Raw genomic sequence first — 22,807 nt, 5'->3', positions numbered from 1 at the left:
AGTTATGAAGAAGGCAAGACAGTGGGTATACTTTATTAGGAGTTTGAAAAGATTTTTTGAAATCTTGAAAAGAGTTTGAAAAGAACAAATACACTCAAAAACTTCTATCAGTGTATCATGGGGAGTATTCTGACAGGCTGCATCACTGTCTGGTATGGAGGGGCTACTTACTGCACAGGTATGCACTGGAATGGGGAGCTATTGCACAGATCTGAAAGAAGCTGCAGAAGGTTGTAAATCTAGTCAGCTCTATCTTGGGTGCTAGCCTACAAAGTACCCAGGACATCTTCAGGGAGCAGTGTCTCAGTAAGGCAGCGTCCATTATTAAGGACCCCCAGCACCCAGGGCATGCCCTTTTCTCACTGTTACCAACAGGTAGGAGATACAGAAGCCTGAAGACACACACTCAGCGATTCAGGAACAGCTTCTTCCCCTCTGCCGTCCGATTCCTGAATGGGCATTGAACCCTTGGACACTACCTCACTTTTTAAATATACAGTATTTCTGTTTTTTGCATGATTTTAATCTATTGGCTGAATCTATTCAATATACATATACTGTAATTGATTTACTTATTATTTTGTTCTTTTTCTGTACTATGTATTGCATTGAGCTGCTGCTGCTAAGTTAACAAATTTCACGACACATGCTGGTGATAATAAACCTGATTCTAATTCTGGCAGTAGGGAGGTGTAGAAGACATTCACCAAGATGTTGCCTGAAATGGAGGACTGTTGTTATAAGGAAAGATTGCATGGATTAGATCTCTTCTAGAACATAGGAGGCTGAGGGTGGCCTGAGAAGGCTGAGGGATGTAGATAGGATGTATAGTAGGATTTTTTCCTGCAGTGCAGGGAACTCCAGATCCAGAGGGCGTAGGCATAAGTTAAGAGGGAGAAATTTACAGGAGACCAAGCTTTTCCACATGGTGTGTGGTGAGTATATGGAATGAGCTGGTGGAGGCCGGTATAGTTAAATGTTTCAAAGGCATTTGGACAGGTACTTGGAAAGGAAAGGAGATGTCATCTTATCCAATGAGATTGGCAGGTAAAGAGAGAAAAAAGCCCCAGGAAGATCTCCATTCTTGGCAATACCAGAAGCCAGGGCGCAGAGGATGCTGGCCATTTGTAACCGTTGTTGTGCAGCAGTGCCAGGTAGGTGGTGCGTCTTTGTTTTCCGGTCCTGTTGTCAGCATTCAGCCAGTCTGGTATCAGGATACTGCTGATGGATTTGACACTGGAGAGTGGTGGGCCAGGAAACAGCATGTGTCAGCATTCAGCCAGTCTGGTATCAGAATACAGCTGATGGATTTGACGCTGGAGAGTGGTGGGCCAGGAAACAGCGCAGTCTTGCCCTCCAGAGTCAGTCAGCCTTTCTCCTAGCTTCATGTGCTGAATCGACAAAAGACTGGAGACACCAATGCAGTAAGCGTCATGCTGTCAGGCTGCTGTCAATCATCAGGTGTTGTGCGCAGGTTTCCAGAGGCAAGTCGAGGGCTTATAAGATCATGTGAGGCATAGATAGACAGCAGCATCTTTGTCCCAGGATTAAAATGTTAATTCTACAGGCATGTATTAAGCTGAGAGTGGGTAACTTCATGGATGTGTGGTGTCCATTCTGGTAATCACTCCCTTTATTGTAGCTGTGGTGTACATCGTCTTCAAAGTAGAAAAGCTACCTTGATATGGTCTGCCAAACTAGCAGCTGCTAGTTAGATGGACCAGAGCAACAGGTGCAAAAGGAGAGCATATCATTCATATACCCTTGCAAGTACCACACCATCGGAAGTATTGTCTCTCCTTCATCAAGGGGATTGGAGAGGGCCAATGAATCTAGGCCTTGCTAGTAACACCCACTGGTAGCAAGGGTATGGGGGTCTTCAGCCAGAGGTTAGTGAATTCGTGGAATTTGTTGTCACAAAAACACTGAGGGGGCCAAGTTATATTAGGTGTGTTTAAGACAGTGATTGATGGATTTTTGATTGGTTAAGGGTTAAGAGTTACAGGGAGAATGTGGTATTGGGGAAAATTCAGCCATGGTTGAATGGCAGAGAAGATTTGTTGGGCTAATTGGCCTGATCTGATTCAGCTTCAGTATCTTACGGAATGGGTTGGACTTGTCTCACTAGTCCTGGTCTAACCACACAGTTTTCAAAACACGTTACATTTGGGCAGAGACGCAGCTCTTCAAATTGAGTAAAATTCTCAAAGCATAGTGGGTGAGGAAGCTCCAGTGTGCACGTGGTGGACTTGTTGGTTATCTCTACCTCTGTAATTTTACTGCTGTTCATTGTCATTGTACAGTAGATCTAAGGATTCAGTAATGAGGGCTCCGGAAAAATTTAGAGCAATTCCAGTTTTCTAATGGACTGTACTTTTCAAGATGATTATTGTGACCTTCTATTGATTTGAGAATATTTTGAGTTTACATAATGTTACTGTTTTTAATTGGAGTATTTTCTAATGCAGGTCATTTGGAAGTCGCTGTTCTCGGAACTGAAAATGCCGGGTGGGATTACAGAAACGGGGGAGTTGTACTCTCCATATGTAAGTATTAGCTGGTGAGTTGGTGAGCCTATTGTGCACTCAAAAAGCTGGGTGCTAATGATGGAGGTGCCAGGCTAAGGGTGATTTACAAATGCATTGTTACATCTGATCATAACTATTGAACTGTGCATAGACATTGCCGCCAGGGTGAAGGGGCTGTTGAAATTCTTTGAAATTGGAATAAACAATAATAGCTGCATAGTTACAGTATTTTGTGTTATTTAGTTTTTTAATTGAATAATGTTTAAAATGATAGTTTTCAACCACTGTTATACAATATACGTGTGTTGTAGTTTCAAGGATTTTGAGCAAAAGTGTTGTATCAGGGTACAATACATTAACTAGAAAAAAGCAAGAGGCAAGCACTGCAATGAGGGAAGATTTTTTATCTGGAAGCCTTTTTCAATCAGCAGTGACGAAGAGGGGTTGGAGAAATATTAAACCAACCTCAAAGGAGAATTGTTTTAAGCTTCTCTTCTCTGATACTGGCTCATGACCACATCCATTACCATTCCAAGAATATTCATGTTTGACCATCAAAAGAAGCTGTGCCCATTTTAATCTCAGAAGATTCTTTGCATTGCATTATTTTTCTCTGTTTAAAGAGACCAACCTCCACCTGAAGATAGCATCACTCTGAAACCTCATCCGAGGCCAGCATCAGAGAAAAGGAGCTTAAAACAATTCTTCATTAAGGCTAGCTTAATATTCTTCCTACCCTCCCCCTTCACTTCTAATTTTTAAAAAACGCTTTAGCTTAAAAAAAACCTCTCTGTTGCTCTCTTCCATTATGTACTGCAGTGCTTGCTTGTTTTTTCTAGTTATTCTACTGAAAGCACTTACAGAATGGTAGTTACAGGGTAAACTAGTGGAGCAATGGGTTTGTTTTGTGATCAAGTATAACTGTCTGCCTCCTTTTTCATAAAGATAAATATAGATTATCATTTACTGTAAGGCTTTCTAGTAGGGCCCATCTGTCTATCCAGGTGGATGTAGGATATCATGCCATGTTTTGTCAAAGGAAAAGACCAGCATTTATATCCCAACTGGTGATGCTGGATTAACTGACCATTGTATGAGAAAGAATCACTGTTAACAGACGAATTTAATGGTCAATGTGGTTGTACTTGGGGTCAGAAGGAATCCTGGGTTTGGAGTAAGTGTTGTACAGTCAGTGAGCTTTTGAAAGCTAGGTCATTAGTTTAGTGTTGAGGGGAAGAGTCGGGAGAGATGTTGTGGAGTGGGTGGGAGAGGAAGTTCAGAGCACTGTCCTCCTTCCAGACTGACTCATAAGCAGTGCACAGATGAGCATCTTGTTTCTTGGTTCTGTTGGTCGCAGAATTTGAAATATTTGCAACTCTACAGCTAGCACTGCTGAGTGGATAATGCATCTTGGTTTTTGGGCTTTATATCTAAGAAAGTTTGTGCTGGCATTACAGGGCATCCAGAGGAGGTTTACAAAAATGATCCCGGGAATGAAGAGGTTAACATATGATGAGCATTCGATGGATCTGGGTCTGTACTCACTGAAGTTTATAAGAATGAAGGGGCATTTCACTGAAACCTACCATATATTGAAAGGCCTAGATAGAATGGACGGGGAGAGAATATTTCCAATAGTAAGCGCAGCTAGGATACAGGCTCAGAATAGGAGGGCGTCTCTTTAGTACAGATATGAGGTGAAATTTCTTTAGCCAGAGGGTGGAAGTCACTGTCACAGACTGTTATGGAGTCCAAGTCCACTGGGTATATTTAAAGTGGAGGTTGATAGGTTCTTCATCAGGGCATCAAAGATTATGGGGAGAAGGTAGGAAACTGAGGTTGAGAGGGAAAAGTAGATCAGTCATGATCAAATAGTGGAGTGGACTCAGCAGGCTGAATCACTTAATCTGCTCCTGTCTCTCATGATCTTTCTCCCAGTGTTCCCACTGTCACTGAAGCCAGTCTTCGGCCAGTTTGTTTCACCCTATGGAATAACAAGAAGCCACTGACAGTACAGGGTAGAGCCATGGTTGTGATACTGTAGAAGTTATGATATTGTGCCCCTGTAGTTCAACATTGGCACCTATCCTAATCCTCTGTATCCTCTCCACAAAAATCAGGGCAGACCCAGTTTGACTATCTATTGCTTATTCCCAGGGAGAGTTTTAACTTGCGGTAAGATATCAGCATGCTCAATTACAGCACTTCTGGTTCAACCAAAAGTGTAGTTGTCCTTTTTCAACTTGTTTTTACGATCGCAAGACCCTGCTGAACATTAAGAAAGTAAGGTTCTAGCCCATCAGCGAGTTTCTCATTATCAGAAAAACTGAAGGAGCTGGACTTGGTGCAGATGGTTCCACTGTCTGTGTCAGAGGGGCATCAGAGGAGTCGGTGTGTGAAGGTGGTGTGCGGTCTCACAGCGAGTGATCATCTTGCTCGCTTTTCTTGTGATTGCAAGACCCTATTGGACATAGTTAATGTGCAATGCTGTGTCCAATTCACTGATTTATTGGTAGACAGCGGGGAAGCTGTGTGGCCTCGTTTGAGCTAGGACTAGGCCTCAAGCCGCAGTGTCATCTGTTTGCAGCCGCCATGGAGAAATGTGTCAGATTTGGTGTGCTCCACCAGTCAGTGTATCATGGAGAGCAAGCTGGAGTTGGTGCTGCCCCCTAGTCTTTGCTCGACAGACGACAAGCTGTATTGTGTTCGACTGGTCTTAGTGTTTTGGATCTTTTCAATGATTTTAGGTTCCTTGACCCCCATCATATTTTTAATATGGATGTCCGGTCCCTATACACCTCCATCCCCTTCCAGGAAGGCCTTGAAGCTCTCCGCTTCTTTCTGGACATCAGACTCAACCAGTTCCCTTCCAGCACCATCTCCTTGTCCTCACTCTAAATAATTTCTCTTTTGGCTCCTCCCACTTCCTTCAAACAAAAGGCATAGCCATGGGCACTTGCATGGGTCCCAGCTATGCCAGCTTGTTTGTCAGCTACATGGAACAATATTTGTTCCAAGCCTACACTGGTGACCATCCCACACTTTTCCTACACGACATCGCAACTGCATTGGTGCTGCTTCCTGCAGCCATGACTTTATCCACTTTGCCTCCGATTTGGGATCCCACCATCTAGCATATCTTTTCCTCTCCCCCTCACCCCCCTCACTTTGCTCTCTGCAAGGATTGCTCCCTACGCAACTCTCTTTCCATTTATCCCTTCCCACTGATCTCCCTCCCGGCACTTATCCTTGCAGTCGGAACAAGTGCTACACCTGCCCCCACACCACCTCCCTTACTACCATTCAGGGCCTGAAACAGTTCTTCCGGGTGAGGCGACACTTCACCTGTGAGTCTATTGGGTTCAGTGCTCCCGGTGTGGCCTCCTGTGTATCAGTGAGACCTGATGTAGATTGGGAGACTGCTTCACCAAGCATCTATGCTCTGTCTGCCAAAACAAGAGGGATCTCCCAGTAGTCACCCATTTTAATTCCACTTCCCATTCTCATTCTGATATGTCTATCCATGGCCTCCCTCCTCTACTGTCACGATGAGGCCACACTCAGGTTGAAGGAACAACACCTTGTATTCTGTCTGGGTAGCCTCCAACCTGTTGGCATGAACATTGATTTCTCAAAGTTCTGGTAATGCCCCCCCACCCTCCCTCCTCCCCCATTTCCCCATCCACTTTTCCCACTATCACCTTGTCTCCTTGCCTCCCTGTGGTGCTCCTCCTCCTTTTCTTTCTTCTGTGGCCTTCTGTCCTCTCCTATTAGATTTCCCCTTCTCCAGCCCTGTATCCCTTTCACTAATCAACTTCCCAGCTCTTTACTTCATCCCCCTCCCTCTTGGTTTCACCTTTCACCTTGTGTTTCTTCTTCCTCTCTCCCCACCTTTTAACTCTACTCATAATTTTTTTTCCAGCCCTGCTGAAAGGTCTGGGGCCAAAACATCAACTGTGCTCTTTTCCATGGCTGTTGCCTGGCCTGCAGAATTCCTTCAGTATTTTATGTGTGTTGCTTGGATTTCTAGCATCTGCAGATTTCCTCCTGTTTGCAATCTGCAGATTTCTGCAACGTTCATAGACTAGGGGTCTCAGACTATATTTTCTTGTGTGATTATTTTACTGATCTCTGCTATGTGCTTTGTGCTGTGTATGACTGTTGGTACTGTGGTTTATACCTGGCCCTGGAGTAACGTTTCATTTGGCTGTATTCATGAGTATTCATATTTGGCTGAATGACAATTAAACCTGAACAAATATGCAAAATACAACACAGAAAGAGCGCCTGTAGTCACAATGAAGCCCAGGTCCATGGAGCTGTGAGCAACAGTTTCTTAACTTACCTTCCATCATAAGGACAGAAGTTTGCTGGTGTTCAGGTCCATTTTTGAAAATCGTAACAGGTTGATTAACAGGGAATGTCATGAAATTTGTTGTTTTGCAGCAACAGCGCAGTCCATAAACAGAAGTATTATAAAGCACAATAACAATATTAAAAAATGGTCAAAATAGAGCAAAATAGTGTTCATGGACCGTTCAGAAATCTGATAGTGGAGCGTAAGAAGTTATTCCGAAAGCGTTGAGTGTGCATCTTCAGATTCCTGTAACCCCTCCCTGACGGTAGTGATAAGAAGAGGGCATGTTCCAAGTGGCAAGGGTCCATCCCCCCACCATCCAGGACAGAGACCAGTGTTTCCTGTTGAGTTGTGCCCGCATGTCACTTCAGCTGGACCCAATGGGCCAAATGTCCTATTCCTGTTCCAGAGTTTTTCTGTATAAGGAACTGCACAAGTGTCAAGATCATTTTTGGCTGTGGTTCGGTTGGAAGCTCTAAACTTTGGCATTTGATGATAGAAGTCCCACTCTAGCAGCTTGAGCCCCAGTTGAAAATCCTGTGCTCCAGTGGTGCTGAGGGACTGCCACACACACAGGAGAAAATTGAAGAGGTAATAGGTGGGTGCGGTAGGTGTCACTAATGAGATTTATTTTCTGCTTCATTTTTAGGTGGGGCTCGTTTACATGTTTAACTTGATCGTTGGGACGGGAGCACTGACAATGCCACAGGCCTTTGCTGTTTCTGGCTGGGCCGTGAGCCTTGCCCTCCTTACCTTCTTGGCATTTATGAGGTATTTATGCAATAGTGGTACTGAATATCATCAGTTGTTATCTCAACCTGACTGTCTTGGCAATGATATATACAGGATGTGTCACAATAACTCAAGGCAGCATTGTCATTTTCAGGGGGAACAGCGTCCAGATAGCAGCTTTTAAAACTTTCATGCTTTAGTCTATGTTCAATACCTTTCTTGGGTTTAAGTTGTATATGTTGTTCCAAATCAAAGTAAATTTATTATCAAAGTACATTTATGTCACAATTCATAACGCTGAGATTCAATTTTTTGTAGGCATACTGAATAAATCCCTAATTGAATAATAACCATAATAGAATCAATGAAAGATCACACTGACTTGGGCGTTCAACCGGTGTGCAATAGACCACAAGCTGTGCAAATACAAAAGGAAAAAATGAAAATGGAACCATTTGAAATAAATAATAATAAATAAACAATAAATATTGCGAACATGAGATGAAGAGTCCTTGCAAATGAGTTGTTGTTGTTGTTCGTCCTTCGTAGTCGAAGATGACCATGGCTTCAAAGTCAAATGGGAGATTGGTGGCTGTAGGTCCGGAGGTGACTGATGAGGCCAAACAGGTTGTTAGAACAGTTCAGTGATGGGACGAGTGAAGTTCTCCCTTCTGGTTCAAGAGCCTGATGGTTGACGGGTAGTAACTGTTCCTGAACTTGTTGGTGTGATTTCTGAGCCTCCTGTATCTTCAGCAGCAGCAAGAAAAGAGCATGTCCCGGGTGGTGGAGGTGCCTGATGATGGATGCTGCTTTCTTGCAACAGTGCTTTGTGTAGATGTGCTCAGAGGTGGGGAGGGTTTACCCATGATGGATGGGCCATGCACACTACTTTCTGTAGAATGCTGTATTTTGTTCAATGGCACTGGCATTTCAATACCAGGCTGTGATGCAGCCGGTCAATATACTCGCCACCACACATCTACAGAAGTTTATCAGAGTTTTAGATGTCATGTTGAATCTTCACAAACTCCTAAGGAAGTAGAGGCGGTGCTGTGCTTTCTTCATAATTGCACTGGGCCCAGGACAGGTCCTCTGAAATGATAACTCCAAAGAATTTGAAGTTGCTGACCCTATCCAAATCCCCCAATGAGGACTAGCTCGTGGACTTCTGGTGTCCTCTTCCTGGAGTCAATAATCATCTCCTTGGTCTTGCTGACATTGAGTAAGAGTTATTGTTGTTGTGGTACCATTCAGCCAGATTGTCAATCTCCCTCCTGTATGCTGATTCATCACCACCTCTAACTCAACCTACGACAGTGGTGTTATCAGGAAACTGATGTTGGAGCTGTGCTTAACCTCTCAGTCAGAAGGGTAAAGCGAGTAGAGCAGGGGGCTAAGTGAATAGAGTGGGGCGGCTAAGTACTCAGCCTTGTGATGCTCTGGTGTTGATGGAGATCGTGGAGGAGATGTTACCAATCTGAACTGACTGGGGTCTGCAGCTGAGGAAATTGAGGATCCAATTGCACAAGGAGGTATTGAGGCCAAGGTCTTGAAGCTTATTGATTAGTTTTGAGGGGAATATGGTATTGAATGCCGAGCTGTAGTTGATAAAGAACATCCTGATGTATGAATCTTTGTTGTCCAGATGTTCCAGGGTTGAGTGAAGAGCCAATGAGCTGGCATCTGCTGTGGACCTGTTACTCTAGTAGGCAGATTAGAGCTGGTCCAAGTCACTTCTCAGGCAAGAGTTGATGTCTTTCATCACCAACCTCTCAAAAGCTTCATCACTGTGGATGTAAATGACACTGGACAATAGTCATTGAGGCAGTCTACCATATTCTTCTTGGGCACCGGTATAATTGAAGCCTACTTGAAGCAAGTGGGTACCTCAGACTGCTGAAGCAAAAAGTTAAAGACGTCAGTGAGCAGTCCAGTGGGTCACTGTACAGGTCTTTAATACTTGGCCAGGTACCCCAACTGGGCCAGATGCTTTTTGTGGGATCACCCTCCTGAAGGATATGTTCACCTCAGCAACAGAGACTGAAATCACAGGATCACTGGGGAGTTTGTGATATTTCCTCCATGTATTGGCAGTCAAAGCGAGCATAGAAGGCATTGAGCTCAACTGGAAGCAAAGCCCTGTTGTCACCATATCGCTTGGTTTCACTTTGTAAGAGGTGATAGCATTCAAGCCCTGTCACAGCTGTCAAGCATCCTTCGTTGATTGGAGTTTAGTCCGGAATTGACAATTCACCCATGAGCTGGCCTTCTGGAGATCATATGTGGACCTCTTGTAACTTTGGTCACCAGATTTGAACGTCTCTGATTTGGCCCTCAGCAGATTGCAGATCTCATGATTCATCCAGGGCTTATGGTTGGGGAAGACTCTGATTTTGTGGGACAGACTCATCTACTGTTGTGCTGTAATTCTCACTTCACAAATTAAGAAGCAGTAAAACTAAAACTTAAAAGATTTTTATTAAGTACTTTCAGATTTATAGCAATGAATTAATTTCAATTTGGAAAATTAATGGTTTTCTATTGTTTAAGGGTGACTTAGTGACCATTTTGTTAGGTACACTTGAACATCTTGTTAATCTTATCGACCAATCGCATGTCAGCACCTTGTGCGTCAAAGCATGCCGTCATGGTCAACAGGTTAAGTTGTTCAGACCAAATATCAGAAAGGGAAGAAATGTGATATAAGTGACTTTGACTATAGAATTATCGGTACCAGACAGGGTGGTTTGACTATCTCAGAAACTCCTGATCTCCTGGGATTTCTATGCACAACAGTCTAGTGTTTACAGACAATGGTGTGAAAAGCAAAAAAAATCCAACGAGTGGAAGTTTTGTGGATGAAAACACCTTGCTAATGAGAAAGGTCAGAGAAGAAAGGCCAGACTGGTTCAAGCTGTCAGGAAGGTGACAGTAACTCAAATAATCACATATTACAACAGTGGTGCGCAGAAGAACATCTCTGAAAGCACAACATGGTGAACCTTGAAGTGGATGGGCTACAGCAGCAGAAGACCACGGACATACACTCAGTGGCCACTTTATCCTGCTTCACATTTTTACTGTTATGCTGTAGGTATTTCATTTTAGCACTTCTGTGAGAGTAGTCTGTTGTTTGGGTTATTGTTGAAGATGAGGGATGCTGAGGAATGTGTGAAAACTAATTAGGAAGAGTGGTCTTGGGGTTTGTTTTGTTGTTCCATGGGAGATGGAGAAAAGATGTTGGGGAAACGATTGTAGGATTCAACCTGGTGGGGGACCGCGATTCAATAGATGCAGGTGCTGAGATCGACTGAAGATCAGTGAGTTGAAGAGTTCAGCTCCAACTTGTGCACATTAGACTGTTTAATTATAATGGGCCCTTTTTGTTTTTTTTCTTTTCTTTACTAACCCTTTAAACAGCCAGTGAGTGAGTGGGCCAGTGAAGGAGTGGAGCTTTGAGGCTTTGACTTGAGAGGCTTTGACGAGAAGAGGCGGAGGACGAGCTTGCTCCCAGTTAGTCTTTACAATGTCTCCTGAGACGGTGATGTGCCTCTCATGTGAGATGTGGCAGTCTTGGGGGAACTCCCCTCTTCGGCAGAGTCACATCTGCCAGAAGTGCATGCGGCTGGGCGATCTAGAAGACCATGTAAGGAATCTGGAGCAGCAGCTGGATGACCTCCGACACATAAGGGAGAATGAGGCAGTCATAGATGAGAGCTACAGGGAGATAGTCACATCTAGGCTGCCGGAAGCAAGTCGTTGGGTGACAGTCAGAGGGGGGAAAGTGAAGGTTAGTAGACCGGTAGTGCAGAGCACCCCTGTAGCCATTCCTCTGAATAATAAGTTTACCGTCCTGGATACTGTTGATGGGGACGACCGACCAGGTGTGAGCCACGGTGGCAGGGCCTCCGGCACTGAGTCTGACCCTGTGGTGCAGAAGGGTGGGATGGAGAAGAGGAGAGCTGTCGTCATTGAAGACTGTATAGTCAGGGGAGCAGACAGGAGATTTTGTGGACGTGAGAAGGACACCCGCATGGTTTGTTGCCTCCCGGGTGCCAGGGTCCGGGATGTCTCTGACCGGATGCACGCCATCCTGGTACGAGAGGGAAAGCAACCAGAAGTCGTGATACATGTTGGGACCAATGACATAGACAGGAAGAGGAATGAAGTCCTGAAATGTGAGTTTTGGGAACTAGGCAGAAGGCTGAAGAGCAGGACCTCAAGGGTGGTGTTCTCAGGTTTGCTGCCAGTGCTACGTGATAGTGATGGTAAGAATTGGAGGAGATGGCAGTTGAATGTGTGGCTGAGGAGTTGGTGCAGGGAGCAGGGTTTTAGATCTTTGAATCATTGGGATCACTCCTGGGGAAGGTGGGACCTGTACAGATTGGATGGGTTGCACCTGAAGTCGAGGGGGAGCAATATCCTTGCAGGTAGGTTTGCTAGCATGGTTTGGGAGGGTTTAAACTAATTTGCAAGGGGGATGGGACCCGGAGCGATAGAGCAGTGGAAGAAGTGCATGGAGTAAAGCCAGATCTAACATATAGAGAGGCTTTGAGGAAAGAGAAGCAGAATAAACTGTGTAAAGGTAGTAAGGTAGAAGGGCTGAAATGTGTGTACCTCAATGCAAGAAGCATCAGGAACAAAGGTGATGAACTGAGAGCTTGGATACATACATGGAATTATGATGTAGTGGCCATTACAGAGACTTGGCTGGCACCAGGGCAGGAATGGATTCTCAGTATTCCTGGATTTCAGTGCTTCAAAAGGGATAGAGAGTGGGGAAAAAGGGGAGGAGGGGTGGCATTACTGGTCAGGGATACTATTACAGCTACAGAAAGGGTGGGTAATGTAGCAGGATCCTCTTTTGAGTCAGTATGGGTGGAAGTCAGGAACAGGAAGGGAGCAGTTACTCTATTGGGAGTATTCTATAGGCCCCCTGGTAGCAGCAGAGATACCGAGGAACAGATTGGGAGGCAGATTTTGGAAAGGTGCAAAAATAACAGGGTTGTTATCATGGCTGACTCTAACTTCCCTAATATTGATTGGCACCCCATTAGTTCCAATGGTTTAGATGGGGCAGAGTTTGTTAAGTGTGTCCAGGACAAATTCCTGTCACAGTATGTTGACAGGCTGACTAGGGGGAATGTCATACTAGATCTAGTATTAGGTAATGAACTGGGTCAGGTCACAGATCTCTCAGTGGGTGAGTATCTGGGGGACAGTGACCACTGCTCCCTGGCCTTTAGCATTATCATGGAAAAGGATAGAATCAGAGAGGACAGGAAAATTTTTAATTGGGGAAGGGCAAATTATGAGGCTATAAGGCTAGAACTTGTGGGTGTGAATTGGGATGATGTTTTTGCAGGGAAATGTACTATGGACATGTGGTCAATGTTTAGAGATCTCTTGCAGGATGTTAGGGGTAAATTTGTCCCAGTGAGGAAGATAAAGAATGGTAGGGTGAAGGCACCATGGGTGACAAGTGAGGTGGAAAATCTAGTCAGGTGGAAGAAGGCAGCATACATGAGGTTTAGGAAGCAAAGATCAGATGTGTCTGTTGAGGAATATAGGGTAGCAAGAAAGGAGCTTAAGAAGGGGCTGAGGAGAGCAAGAAGGGAGTATGAGAAGGCCTTGGCGAGTAGGGTAAAGGAAAACCCCAAGGCATTCTTCAATTACGTGAAGAACAAAAGGATGACAAGAGTGAAGGTAAGTTATTGGAGGGAGTACTAAGAGATAGAATCTACAAGTATTTGGATAGACAGGGGCTTATTAGGGAGAGTCAACATGGCTTTGTGCGTGGTAGGTCATGTTTGACCAATCTGTTGGAGTTTTTCGAGGAGGTTACCAGGAAAGTGGATGAGGGGAAGGCAGTGGATATTGTCTACATGGACTTCAGTAAGGCCTTTGACAAGGTCCCGCATGGGAGGCTAGTTAGAAAAATTCAGTCGCTAGGTATACATGGGGAGGTGGTAAATTGGATTAGACATTGGCTCGATGGAAGAAGCCGGAGAGTGATGGTAGAGAATTGCTTCTCTGAGTGGAGGCCTGTGACTAGTGGTGTGCCACAGGGATCAGTGCTGGGTCCATTGTTATTTGTCATCTATATCAATGATCTGGATGATAATGTGGTAAATTGGATCAGCAAGTTTGCTGATGATACAAAGTTTGGAGGTGTAGTAGACAGTGAGGAAGGTTTTCAGAGCCTGCAGAGGGACTTGGACCAGCTGGAAAAATGGGCTGAAAAATGGCAGATGGAGTTTAATACTGACAAGTGTGAGGTATTGCACGTTGGAAGGACAAACCAACGTAGAACATACAGGGTTAATGGTAAGGCACTGAGGAGTGCAGTGGAACAGAGGGATCTGGGAATACAGATACAAAATTCCCTAAAAGTGTCGTCACAGGTAGATAGGGTTGTAAAGAGAGCTTTTGGTGCATTGGCCTTTATTAATCAAAATATTGAGTATAAGAGCTGGAATGTTATGATGAGGTTGTATAAGGCATTGGTGAGGCCGAATCTGGAGTATTGTGTTCAGTTTTGGTCACCAAATTACAGGATGGATATAAATAAGGTTGAAAGAGTGCAGAGAAGGTTTACAAGGATGTTGCCGGAACTTGAGAAACTCAGTTACAGGGAAAGGTTGACTAGGTTAGGACTTTATTCTCTGGAGCTTAGAAGAATGAGGGGAGATTTGATAGAGGTATATAAAATTATGATGGGTATAGATAGAGTGAATGCAAGCAGGCTTTTTCCACTGAGACAAGGGGAGAAAAAAAACAGAGGACATGGGTTAAGGGTGAGGGGGGAAAGTTTAAAGGGAGCATTGTGGGGGGGGGCTTCACACAGAGATTGGTGGGAGTATGGAATGAGCTTCCAGGGGAGGTGGTAAATGCGTGTTCTTTTTTAACATTTAAGAATAAATTGGACAGGTACATGGATGGGAGGTGTATGGAGGGATATGGTCCGTGTGCAGGTCAGTGGGACTAGGCAGAAAATGGTTCGGCACAGCCAAGAAGGGCCAAAGGGCCAGTTTCTGTGCTGTAGTTTCTATGGTTTCTATGGTTTAAGGTAGGACCAATTAGAGATAAAGGTGGGAAGATGTGCCTGGAGGCTGTGGAAGTGAGCGAGGTCCTCAATGAATACTTCTCTTCAGTATGCACCAATGAGAGGGAACTTGATGACAGTGAGGACAATATGAGTGAGGTTGATGTTCTGGAGCATGTTGATATTAAGGAAGAGTAGGTGTTGGAGTTGTTTAAATACATTAGGACGGATAAGTCCCCGGGGCTTGACAGAATATTCCCCAGACTGCTCCACGAGGCGAGGGAAGAGATTGCTGAGCCTCTGGCTAGGATCTTTATGTCCTTGTTGTCCACGGGAATGGTACCGGAAGACTGGTGGGAGGTGAATATTGTCCTGTTGTTCAAAGAAGGTAGTAGGGATAGTCCGGGTAACTATAGACAGGTGAGCCTTACGTCTGTGGTGGGAAAGCTGTTGGAAAAGATTCTTAGAGATAGGGTCTATGGGCATTTAGAGAATCATGGTCTGATCAGGGACAGTCAGCATGGCTTTTTGAAGAGCAGATCGTGCCTAACAAACCTGATAGAGTTCTTTGAGGAGGTGACCAGGCATATGGATGAGGATAGTGCAGTGGATGTGATCTACATGGATTTTAGTAAGGCATTTGACGAGGTTCCACACAGTCGGCTTATTCAGAAAGTCAGAAGGCATGGGATCCAGGGAAGTTTGGCCAGGTGGATTTAGAATTGGCTTGCCTGCAGAAAGCAGAGGGTGGTGGTGGCGGAAGTACGTTTGGATTGGAGGATTGTGACTAGTGGTGTCCCACAAGGATCTGTTCTGGGACCTCTACTTTTCGTGATTTTTATTAACGACCTGGATGTGGGGGTAAAAAGGTGGGTTGGCAAGTTTGCAAACGACACAAAGGTTGGTGGTGTTGTAGATAGTGTAGAGGATTGTCAAAGATTGTAGAGAGACATTGATAGGTTGCAGAAGTGGGCTGAGAAGTGGCAGATGGAGTTCAACCCGGAGAAGTGTGAGGTGGTACACTTTGGAAGGACAAACTCCAAGGCAGAGTACAAAGTAAATGGCAGGATACTTGGTAGTGTGGAGGAGCAGAGGGATCTGGAGGTACATGTCCACAAATCACTGAAAGTTGCCTCACAGGTAGATAGGGTAGTTAAGAAAGCTTATGAGGTGTTAGCTTTCATAAGTCGAGGGATAGAGTTTAAGAGTCGTGGGGTAATGATGCAGCTCTATAAAACTCTGGTTAGGCCACACTTGGAGTACTGTGTCCAGTTCTGGTCGCCTCTACTGCTCAATACAAGAGGACATGGCTTTAAGGTAAGGGGTGGGAAGTTCAAGGGGGATATTAGAGGAAGGTTTTTTACTCAGAGTGGTTGGTGCGTGAAATGCACTGCCTGAGTCAGTGGTGGAGGCAGATACACTAGTGAAGTTTAAGCGACTACTAGACAGGTATATGGAGGAATTTAAGGTGGGGGGTTATATGGGAGACAGGGTTTGAGGGTCGGCACAACATTGTGGGCTGAAGGGCCTGTACTGTGCTGTACTATTCTATGTTCTATGATTCATAAATATAATTCCTTTAATCGTCTGTTGTTTCTTGGCAATAAGTTGTTGCAGGGTAGAAAATGACTGGTGCTGACGAAGGGTCTCGGCCTGAAACGTCGACTGTACCTCTTCCTAGAGATGCTGCCTGGCCTGCTGCGTTCACCAGCAACTTTGATGTGTGTTGACTGAGTATAGTTACACTTGATATTTAAAATTATAACCTTAATGTTTGATTAACAGAATTTGTAATCTTTTAAGTTATTAACATGAGATGCAAAAAATAGAAGGACAGTTGGTGGCTACAAATTAAACTGACTGTACTGTTCAGAATTAAATGGGGAAATGGAAGTTATTTTATAGTAAAAAGCTAAATACGATTTGAATAACTGATACTTAGACATAAGCGGCACTAATTACCGGAAGTTATAACAATCTGAGGTGATAAAAAAGAGGGTGATGTGTGTCTGCACTATTGAGGGAGAAGGGTAAAAGTAAAGTGATGGAGTCATTAAATCATGAGGCTTCTTTTCTGCCTAGGGTAGAATATAGAAACATAGAAAATAGGTGCAAGAGTAGGCCATTCGGCCCTTTGAGCCTGCTCAGCCATTCAGTATGGTCATGGCTGATCATCCAACTCAGAACCCTGTACCTGCCTTCCCTCCATACCCCCGATCCCTTCAGCCACAAGGGCCATATCTAACTCCCTCTTAAATATAGCCAATGAACTGGCCTCAACTGTTTCCTGTGGCAGAGAATTTATAAACCATTATATAAAATATAAACCATTTATACAGGAACGGAGATGAGGGGAGAGCCATGTGTGCAGGTACATGAAATGAGCACAGGACACAATTTAAGATTGTGTCCTCATAAACCAAGATGCAGAAAGAAGCTGAGGGAGCCAGACTTTTGGCAATGCAATCATGTCTTTTTCCAGTCTTATTTTCAAACGAAAAAACAGTGCTGAGAAGCAAATCAAATGGATCAGCTTTTCGGGTTATAGATCTATGACCAGTGGTGTGCTGTAATGTCCTTTATTAATTGTATATTAATGATTTGGAAGAGAATGTAGTTTGCTCGATTAGTAAGTTTGCAGTTGGCACCAATATTTGTGTATAGTGGGCATTGAAGAAGGTTAGAAGAGGATCTAGATCATCTGGGGAAATTGGGCCGAGGAATGGCAAATGGAATTTAACTTTGACAAATGTGAAGTTAAATCAGGTCAGGACACACACAGTGAATGGCTGGGTCTTGGGAGTGGTGTAGAACAGTAAGATCCTGGATTTCAAGTACATATTTTTCTGTAAGTGGTGACAAAGGTAGACAGAGTGGTGAAGAACACATCTGGTATCCTTGCCTTCACCTGCCGAAGCAATGAGTATAAGAGTTGGGGTGTCATGTTGGTTAGGTTGCTTTTGCAGTAGTGTCTGTACGTCTAGTCGTCATGCTAGATGGACGGATGTGATTACACCTGAGAAGGTGTAGAAAAGATACATGAGTGTTACCTTGACTGTCAGGCTTGAGACATAAGGAGATGTTGGATAGGCTGGGACATTTTTCCCTGGAGTGCAAGAGGCTGAGGGTGACCTTATAAAGCTAGAGGTATATAAAATGGTGAGGGGCATAGATAAGATACATGGTCAAGGTTTTCCCAGGGTAGGTGGGTCGAAAACTGGAGAGCCAGTGACCAGTGGTGTGCCTCGGGGATCTGTTCTGGGATCCCTGCTCTTTGTGATTTTTATAAGTTACCTGGATGAGGAAGTAGAGGGGTGTGTTAGTAAATTTGCTGATGACACAAAGGGTGGGGGTGTTGTGGATAGTGTGGAGGGCTGTCAGAGGTTACAGCGGGACATCGATAGGATGCAAAACTGGGCTGAGAAGTGGCAGATGAAGTTCAACCCAGATAAGTGCGAGGTGGTTCATTTTGGTAGGTCAGATATGATGGCAGAATATAGCTTTAATGGCAAGACTCTTGGCAGTGTGGAGGATCAGAGGGATCTTGGGGTCCAAGTCCATAGAACATTCAAAGTTGCTACGCAGCTTGACTCTGTGGTTAAGAAGGCGTACGGTGTATTGGCCTTCATCAATCGTGGGATTGAGCTTAAGAGCCAAGAGGTAATGTTGCAGCTATATAGGACCCCAGACAGACCCCACTTAGAGTTCTGTGCTCAGTTCTGGTCACCTCACTACAGGAAGGACGTGGAAACCATAGAAAGGGTGCAGAGGAGATTTATAAGGATGTTGCCTGGATTGGGGAGCATGCCTTATGAGAATAGGTTGAGTGAACTCGGCCTTTTCTCCTTGGAGCAATGGAGGATAAGAGGTGACCTGAGAGAGGTGTACAAGATCGTGTACAAGGCATTGATCGTGTAGATAGTCAAAGGCTTTTTCCTAGGGCTGAAATGGCTAGCACGAGAGGGCACATGTTTAAGGTGCTTGGAAGTAAGTACAGAAGAGATGTCAGAGGTAAGTTTTTTATGTAGAGAGTGGTGAGTGTGGGATGGGCTGCCAGCGGTGGTGGTGGAGGCGGAAACAATAGGGTCTTTTAAGAGACTCCTGTTTGGATACATGGAGCTTAGAAAAATAGAGGGCTATGGGTAAAGCCTAGGTAGTTCTGAGGTAAGGACATGTTTGGCACAGCTTTGTGGGCCGAAGGGCCTGTATTGTGCTGTAGGTTTTCTATGTTTCTAGCTCAGGTTTAAGAGGAGAGGAGTAAGATTTAAAGGGAATCTAAGGAGTGGATTTTCCACACAGAATCCCTTCTCCATGCCGTTCACATAAACAAAGTTGCTCCTGAGGTTCCTGATGCAGGGGTTTGACCTGAACTATCCACAATTCCTTTCCATCATTAATCGGTTTCAATTAGATTTTCCACCTCATTCTTCTAAATTCCAGCGAAAACAGGCCCAGAGGCATCAAACACCTGGACAATACAAACACCTATGTCAGGATATTGTTCATCGACTACAGCTCAGCATTTAACACCATCATTCCCACAATCCTGATTGAGAAGTTACAGAACCTGGGCCTCTGTACCTCCCTCTGCAATTGGATCCTCGACTTCCTAACTGGAAGACCACAGTCTGTGCGGATTGGTGATAGCATATCCTCTTCGCTGACGATCAACACTGGCGCACCTCTGATGTGTGGGCGTAGCCCACTGCTCTACTCTCTGTATATCCATGTCTGTGTGGCAAGGCATAGCTCAAGCACCATCTATAAATTTGCTGATGATACAACCATTGTTGGTAGAATCTCAGATGGAGAATAGAGGGCGTACAGGAGTGAGATATGCCAACTACTGGAATGGTGCTGCAGCAACAACCTGGCACTCAACGTCAGTAAGACAAAAGAGCTGATTGTGGACTTCAGGAAGGGTAAGATGAAGGAACACATACCAATCCTCATGGGAGGATCAGAAGTGGAGAGAGTGAGCAGTTTCAAGTTCCTGGGTATCAAAATCTCTGAGGATCTAACTTGGTCCCAGCATATCCATGTAGTTATAAAGGAGGCAAGACAGCGGCTATACTTCGTTAGGAGTTTGAAGAGATTTGGTATATCAGCAAATACACTCAAAAACTTCTATAGTTGTACCATGGAGAGCATTCTGACAGGCTGCATCACTGTCTGGTATGGAGGGGACTACTGCACTGGACCGAAAGAGGCTACAAAGGGTCGTAAATTTAGTCAGCTCCATCTCGGGTGCTAGCCTACAAAGTACCCAGAACATTTTCAAGGAGTGGTGTATCAGAAAGGCAGCGTCCATTATTAAGGACCTCCAGCACCCAGGGCATGCCCTTTTCTCACTGTTACCATCAGGTAGGAGGTACAGAAGCCTGAAGGCACACTCAGCGATTCAGGAACAGCTTCTTCCCCTCTGCCATCCAATTCCTAAATAGACATTGAACCCGTGAATACTACCTGACTTTTTAAATATATATTATTTCTGTATTTCCACGATTTTTAATCTATCCAATATACATATACTGTAATTTAGTTATTGTTTTATCTCTATTATGTATTGCATTGAACTGCTGCTGCTAAGTTAACAAATTTCACGACACATGCTGGTGATAATCTGATTCTAATATTTCACCTTTTTGCTCCTTTTTTTTTAGTTACCATCTGTTGATTTTTAAAAGCTTCCCAATCCTCTGGCTTCCCACTAATTTTTGCTCTGTTATATACCCTCTCTTTTGCTTTCATGTTGACTTTCATTCCCTTGGCAGCCATAGTTGTGTCCTCGTGCCTTTAGTATACTACTAATTCTTTGGGATATATCTAGATAGATAGATAGACATACTTTATTGATCCTGAGGGAAATTGGGTTTTGTTACAGTTGTACCAACCAAGAATAGAGTATAAATATAGCAATATAAAACCATAAATAATTAAATAGTAATATGTAAATTATGCCAGCTGGAAATAAGTCCAGGACCAGCCTATTCGCTCAGAGTGTCTGACCCTTCAAGGGAGGAGTTGTAAAGTTTGATGGCCACAGGCAGGAATGACTTCCTATGACACTCAGTGTTGCATCTTGGTGGAATGAGTCTCTGACTGAATGTACTCTTGTGCCCACCCAGTACATTATGTAGTGGATGGGAGCCATTGTCCAAGATGACATGGAATTTGGACAACATCCTCTTTTCAGGCACCACCGTCAGAGAGTCCAGTTCCATCCCCACAACATCACTGGCCTTACGAATGAGTTTGCTGATTCTGTTGGTGTCTGCTACCCTCAGCCTGCTGCCCCAGCACACAACAGCAAACGTGATAGCACTGGCCACCACAGATTTGTAGAACACCCTCAGCATCGTCCGACAGATGTTAAAGGACCTCAGTCTCCTCAGGAAATAGAGACGGCTCTGACCCTTCTTGTAGACAGTCTCAGTGTTCTTTGACCAGTCCAGTTTATTGTCAATTCGTATCCCCAGGTATTTGTAATCCTCCACTATGTCTACACTGACCCCCTGGATGGAAACAGGGGTCACCGGTGCCCTAGCCCTCCTCAGAACCTCTGAACCTCTAAACCTCTAAACCTGCACCTTCTGAAATCCTTCCAGAAACTCCAACCATTGCAGCTCGGCGTCATCCCTGATGGTGTCCCCTTCCTATCAACTTTGGCCAGCTCCTCTCCAATTCCCTTTACTCCACTGTAATACTGATACATCTGACTTTTGCTTCTCCCTCTCAAGTTGCAAGATGGATTCTATCATATTATCATCACTATTTCCTAAGGGTTCCTTTACCTTAAGCCCCCGAATCAAATTGAGTTCGTTACACAACACCCGATCCAGAATAGCTGGTCCCCTAGTGGGTACAGCCACAAACTGCTCTGAAAAGCCATCTCGTAGGCATTCTACAAATTCTATCTCTTGGGATCCAAAATCTGCACCAATCTGACTTCCCCAATCTAGCTGCATATTGAAATCCCCCCTGACTATTGTAACATTGCCCCTTTGACATGCCTTTTCTATCTCCCATTGTAATTTGTAGTTTACATCCAGGTTACTGTTGAGGGGCCAGTATATAACTCCCATCAGGGTCTTTTTACCCTTGCAGTTCCGTAACTCTACCCATGATTCTGCGTCTTGTGATCTACGTCACCTCTTTGTAAGGATTTGATTTCTGTTTTTACCAACAGAGCCATGCTACCCGTTCTGCCTGCCTGCCTGCCTGTCCTTTCCATACAATGTGTATCCTTGGATGTTCCCAACTATAATCTTCTTTCAGCCACAACTCATTGATGCTCACAATGTCATACCTGCTTATCACTAACTGCACTACGAGATCACCTAACTTATTTTGTATACTGTGTGCATTCAAACATAACGCCATCAGTCCTGTATTCATCACCCTTTTTGATTTTGTCCCCCTTTCTACACTGCAGCTCATTCCACTGACTGTAATTTTGCCCTATCTGCCTGTCCTTCCTGACAGTTTGACTACACACTGCCTCTGCCTGTATACCAACTATACAAATTGGTCAGTGGTAGTCTCCTATTCAAATATATTTTTAAAAAGAAAACTAGCAAGAGATGGATAAAGGGTAATGGAGAAATAGAAGGGAAATTAACTGAAAATAAGCTATTAGCTGTGTATGGGGTGAGACAAAAATGAACCAGGAAAAATTTTAAGAAATAAATCATTAAGAGACACCCCTCGGTTGACCAGTGTAACTGCAGTCCACACCTCTAATATCTTTGACAACACTGGGTGATTTGTTGAGCAGCCTGTTGCAGCTCCAGCCTGTTGTGTTAGAGTAAATTAAATAATATGGCAATCAGTTATCCGAGCTGGATCAACTTTGAAATGGTTCTGTCCGGTTGCCCTTGCTGTAGTTGTCTGACTGCTGTCCCCTCCTGTTCACTATCAGCTGTGAATAACCATGTTATGTCGATCAGTAACAGGTACTGATCCAAAAGTTGATGCATTCTGTATCTTTTCGTCCTCGTCCTTTCCTCCGTCAGTACCCTAACTAGTCCAAGGGAGGAAGTGTTTGACTTGGGAGCCCCAGATGCCTTGTTGGTCAGTAATTTAATTTCAGAGATAAACAATCTGGAGGCAATGCCTAATTCGTATATGATAAAACTGATATGT

At 44.3% G+C, this 22,807-nt stretch overlaps 1 protein-coding gene across 3 annotated transcripts in view; it reads left to right on the top strand.

Annotated features, from left to right (window-relative positions):
• tmem104 (transmembrane protein 104) overlaps nucleotides 1-22,807 on the top strand; it is a 170,034-nt gene that overhangs the window by 34,003 nt on the left and 113,224 nt on the right. For 2 of the 3 annotated variants that reach the window (XM_072242293.1, XM_072242292.1), the window contains exons 2-3: nucleotides 2,469-2,546; nucleotides 7,535-7,656. In XM_072242293.1, the coding sequence (XP_072098394.1) occupies nucleotides 2,502-2,546; nucleotides 7,535-7,656 (167 nt within the window). In that variant the 5' untranslated portion in view covers nucleotides 2,469-2,501. Of the gene's footprint in view, nucleotides 1-2,468; nucleotides 2,547-7,534; nucleotides 7,657-22,807 lie in introns of those variants that run through there. The other variant, XM_072242294.1, reaches the window with a different exon arrangement.

This window comes from Mobula birostris, chromosome 24 (assembly GCF_030028105.1).
Source record: "Mobula birostris isolate sMobBir1 chromosome 24, sMobBir1.hap1, whole genome shotgun sequence".
Taxonomy (NCBI): Eukaryota; Metazoa; Chordata; class Chondrichthyes; order Myliobatiformes; family Myliobatidae; genus Mobula; species Mobula birostris.
Note: the sequence above shows the minus strand (reverse complement) of the source record. Positions and strands in the feature narration are given on the sequence as shown.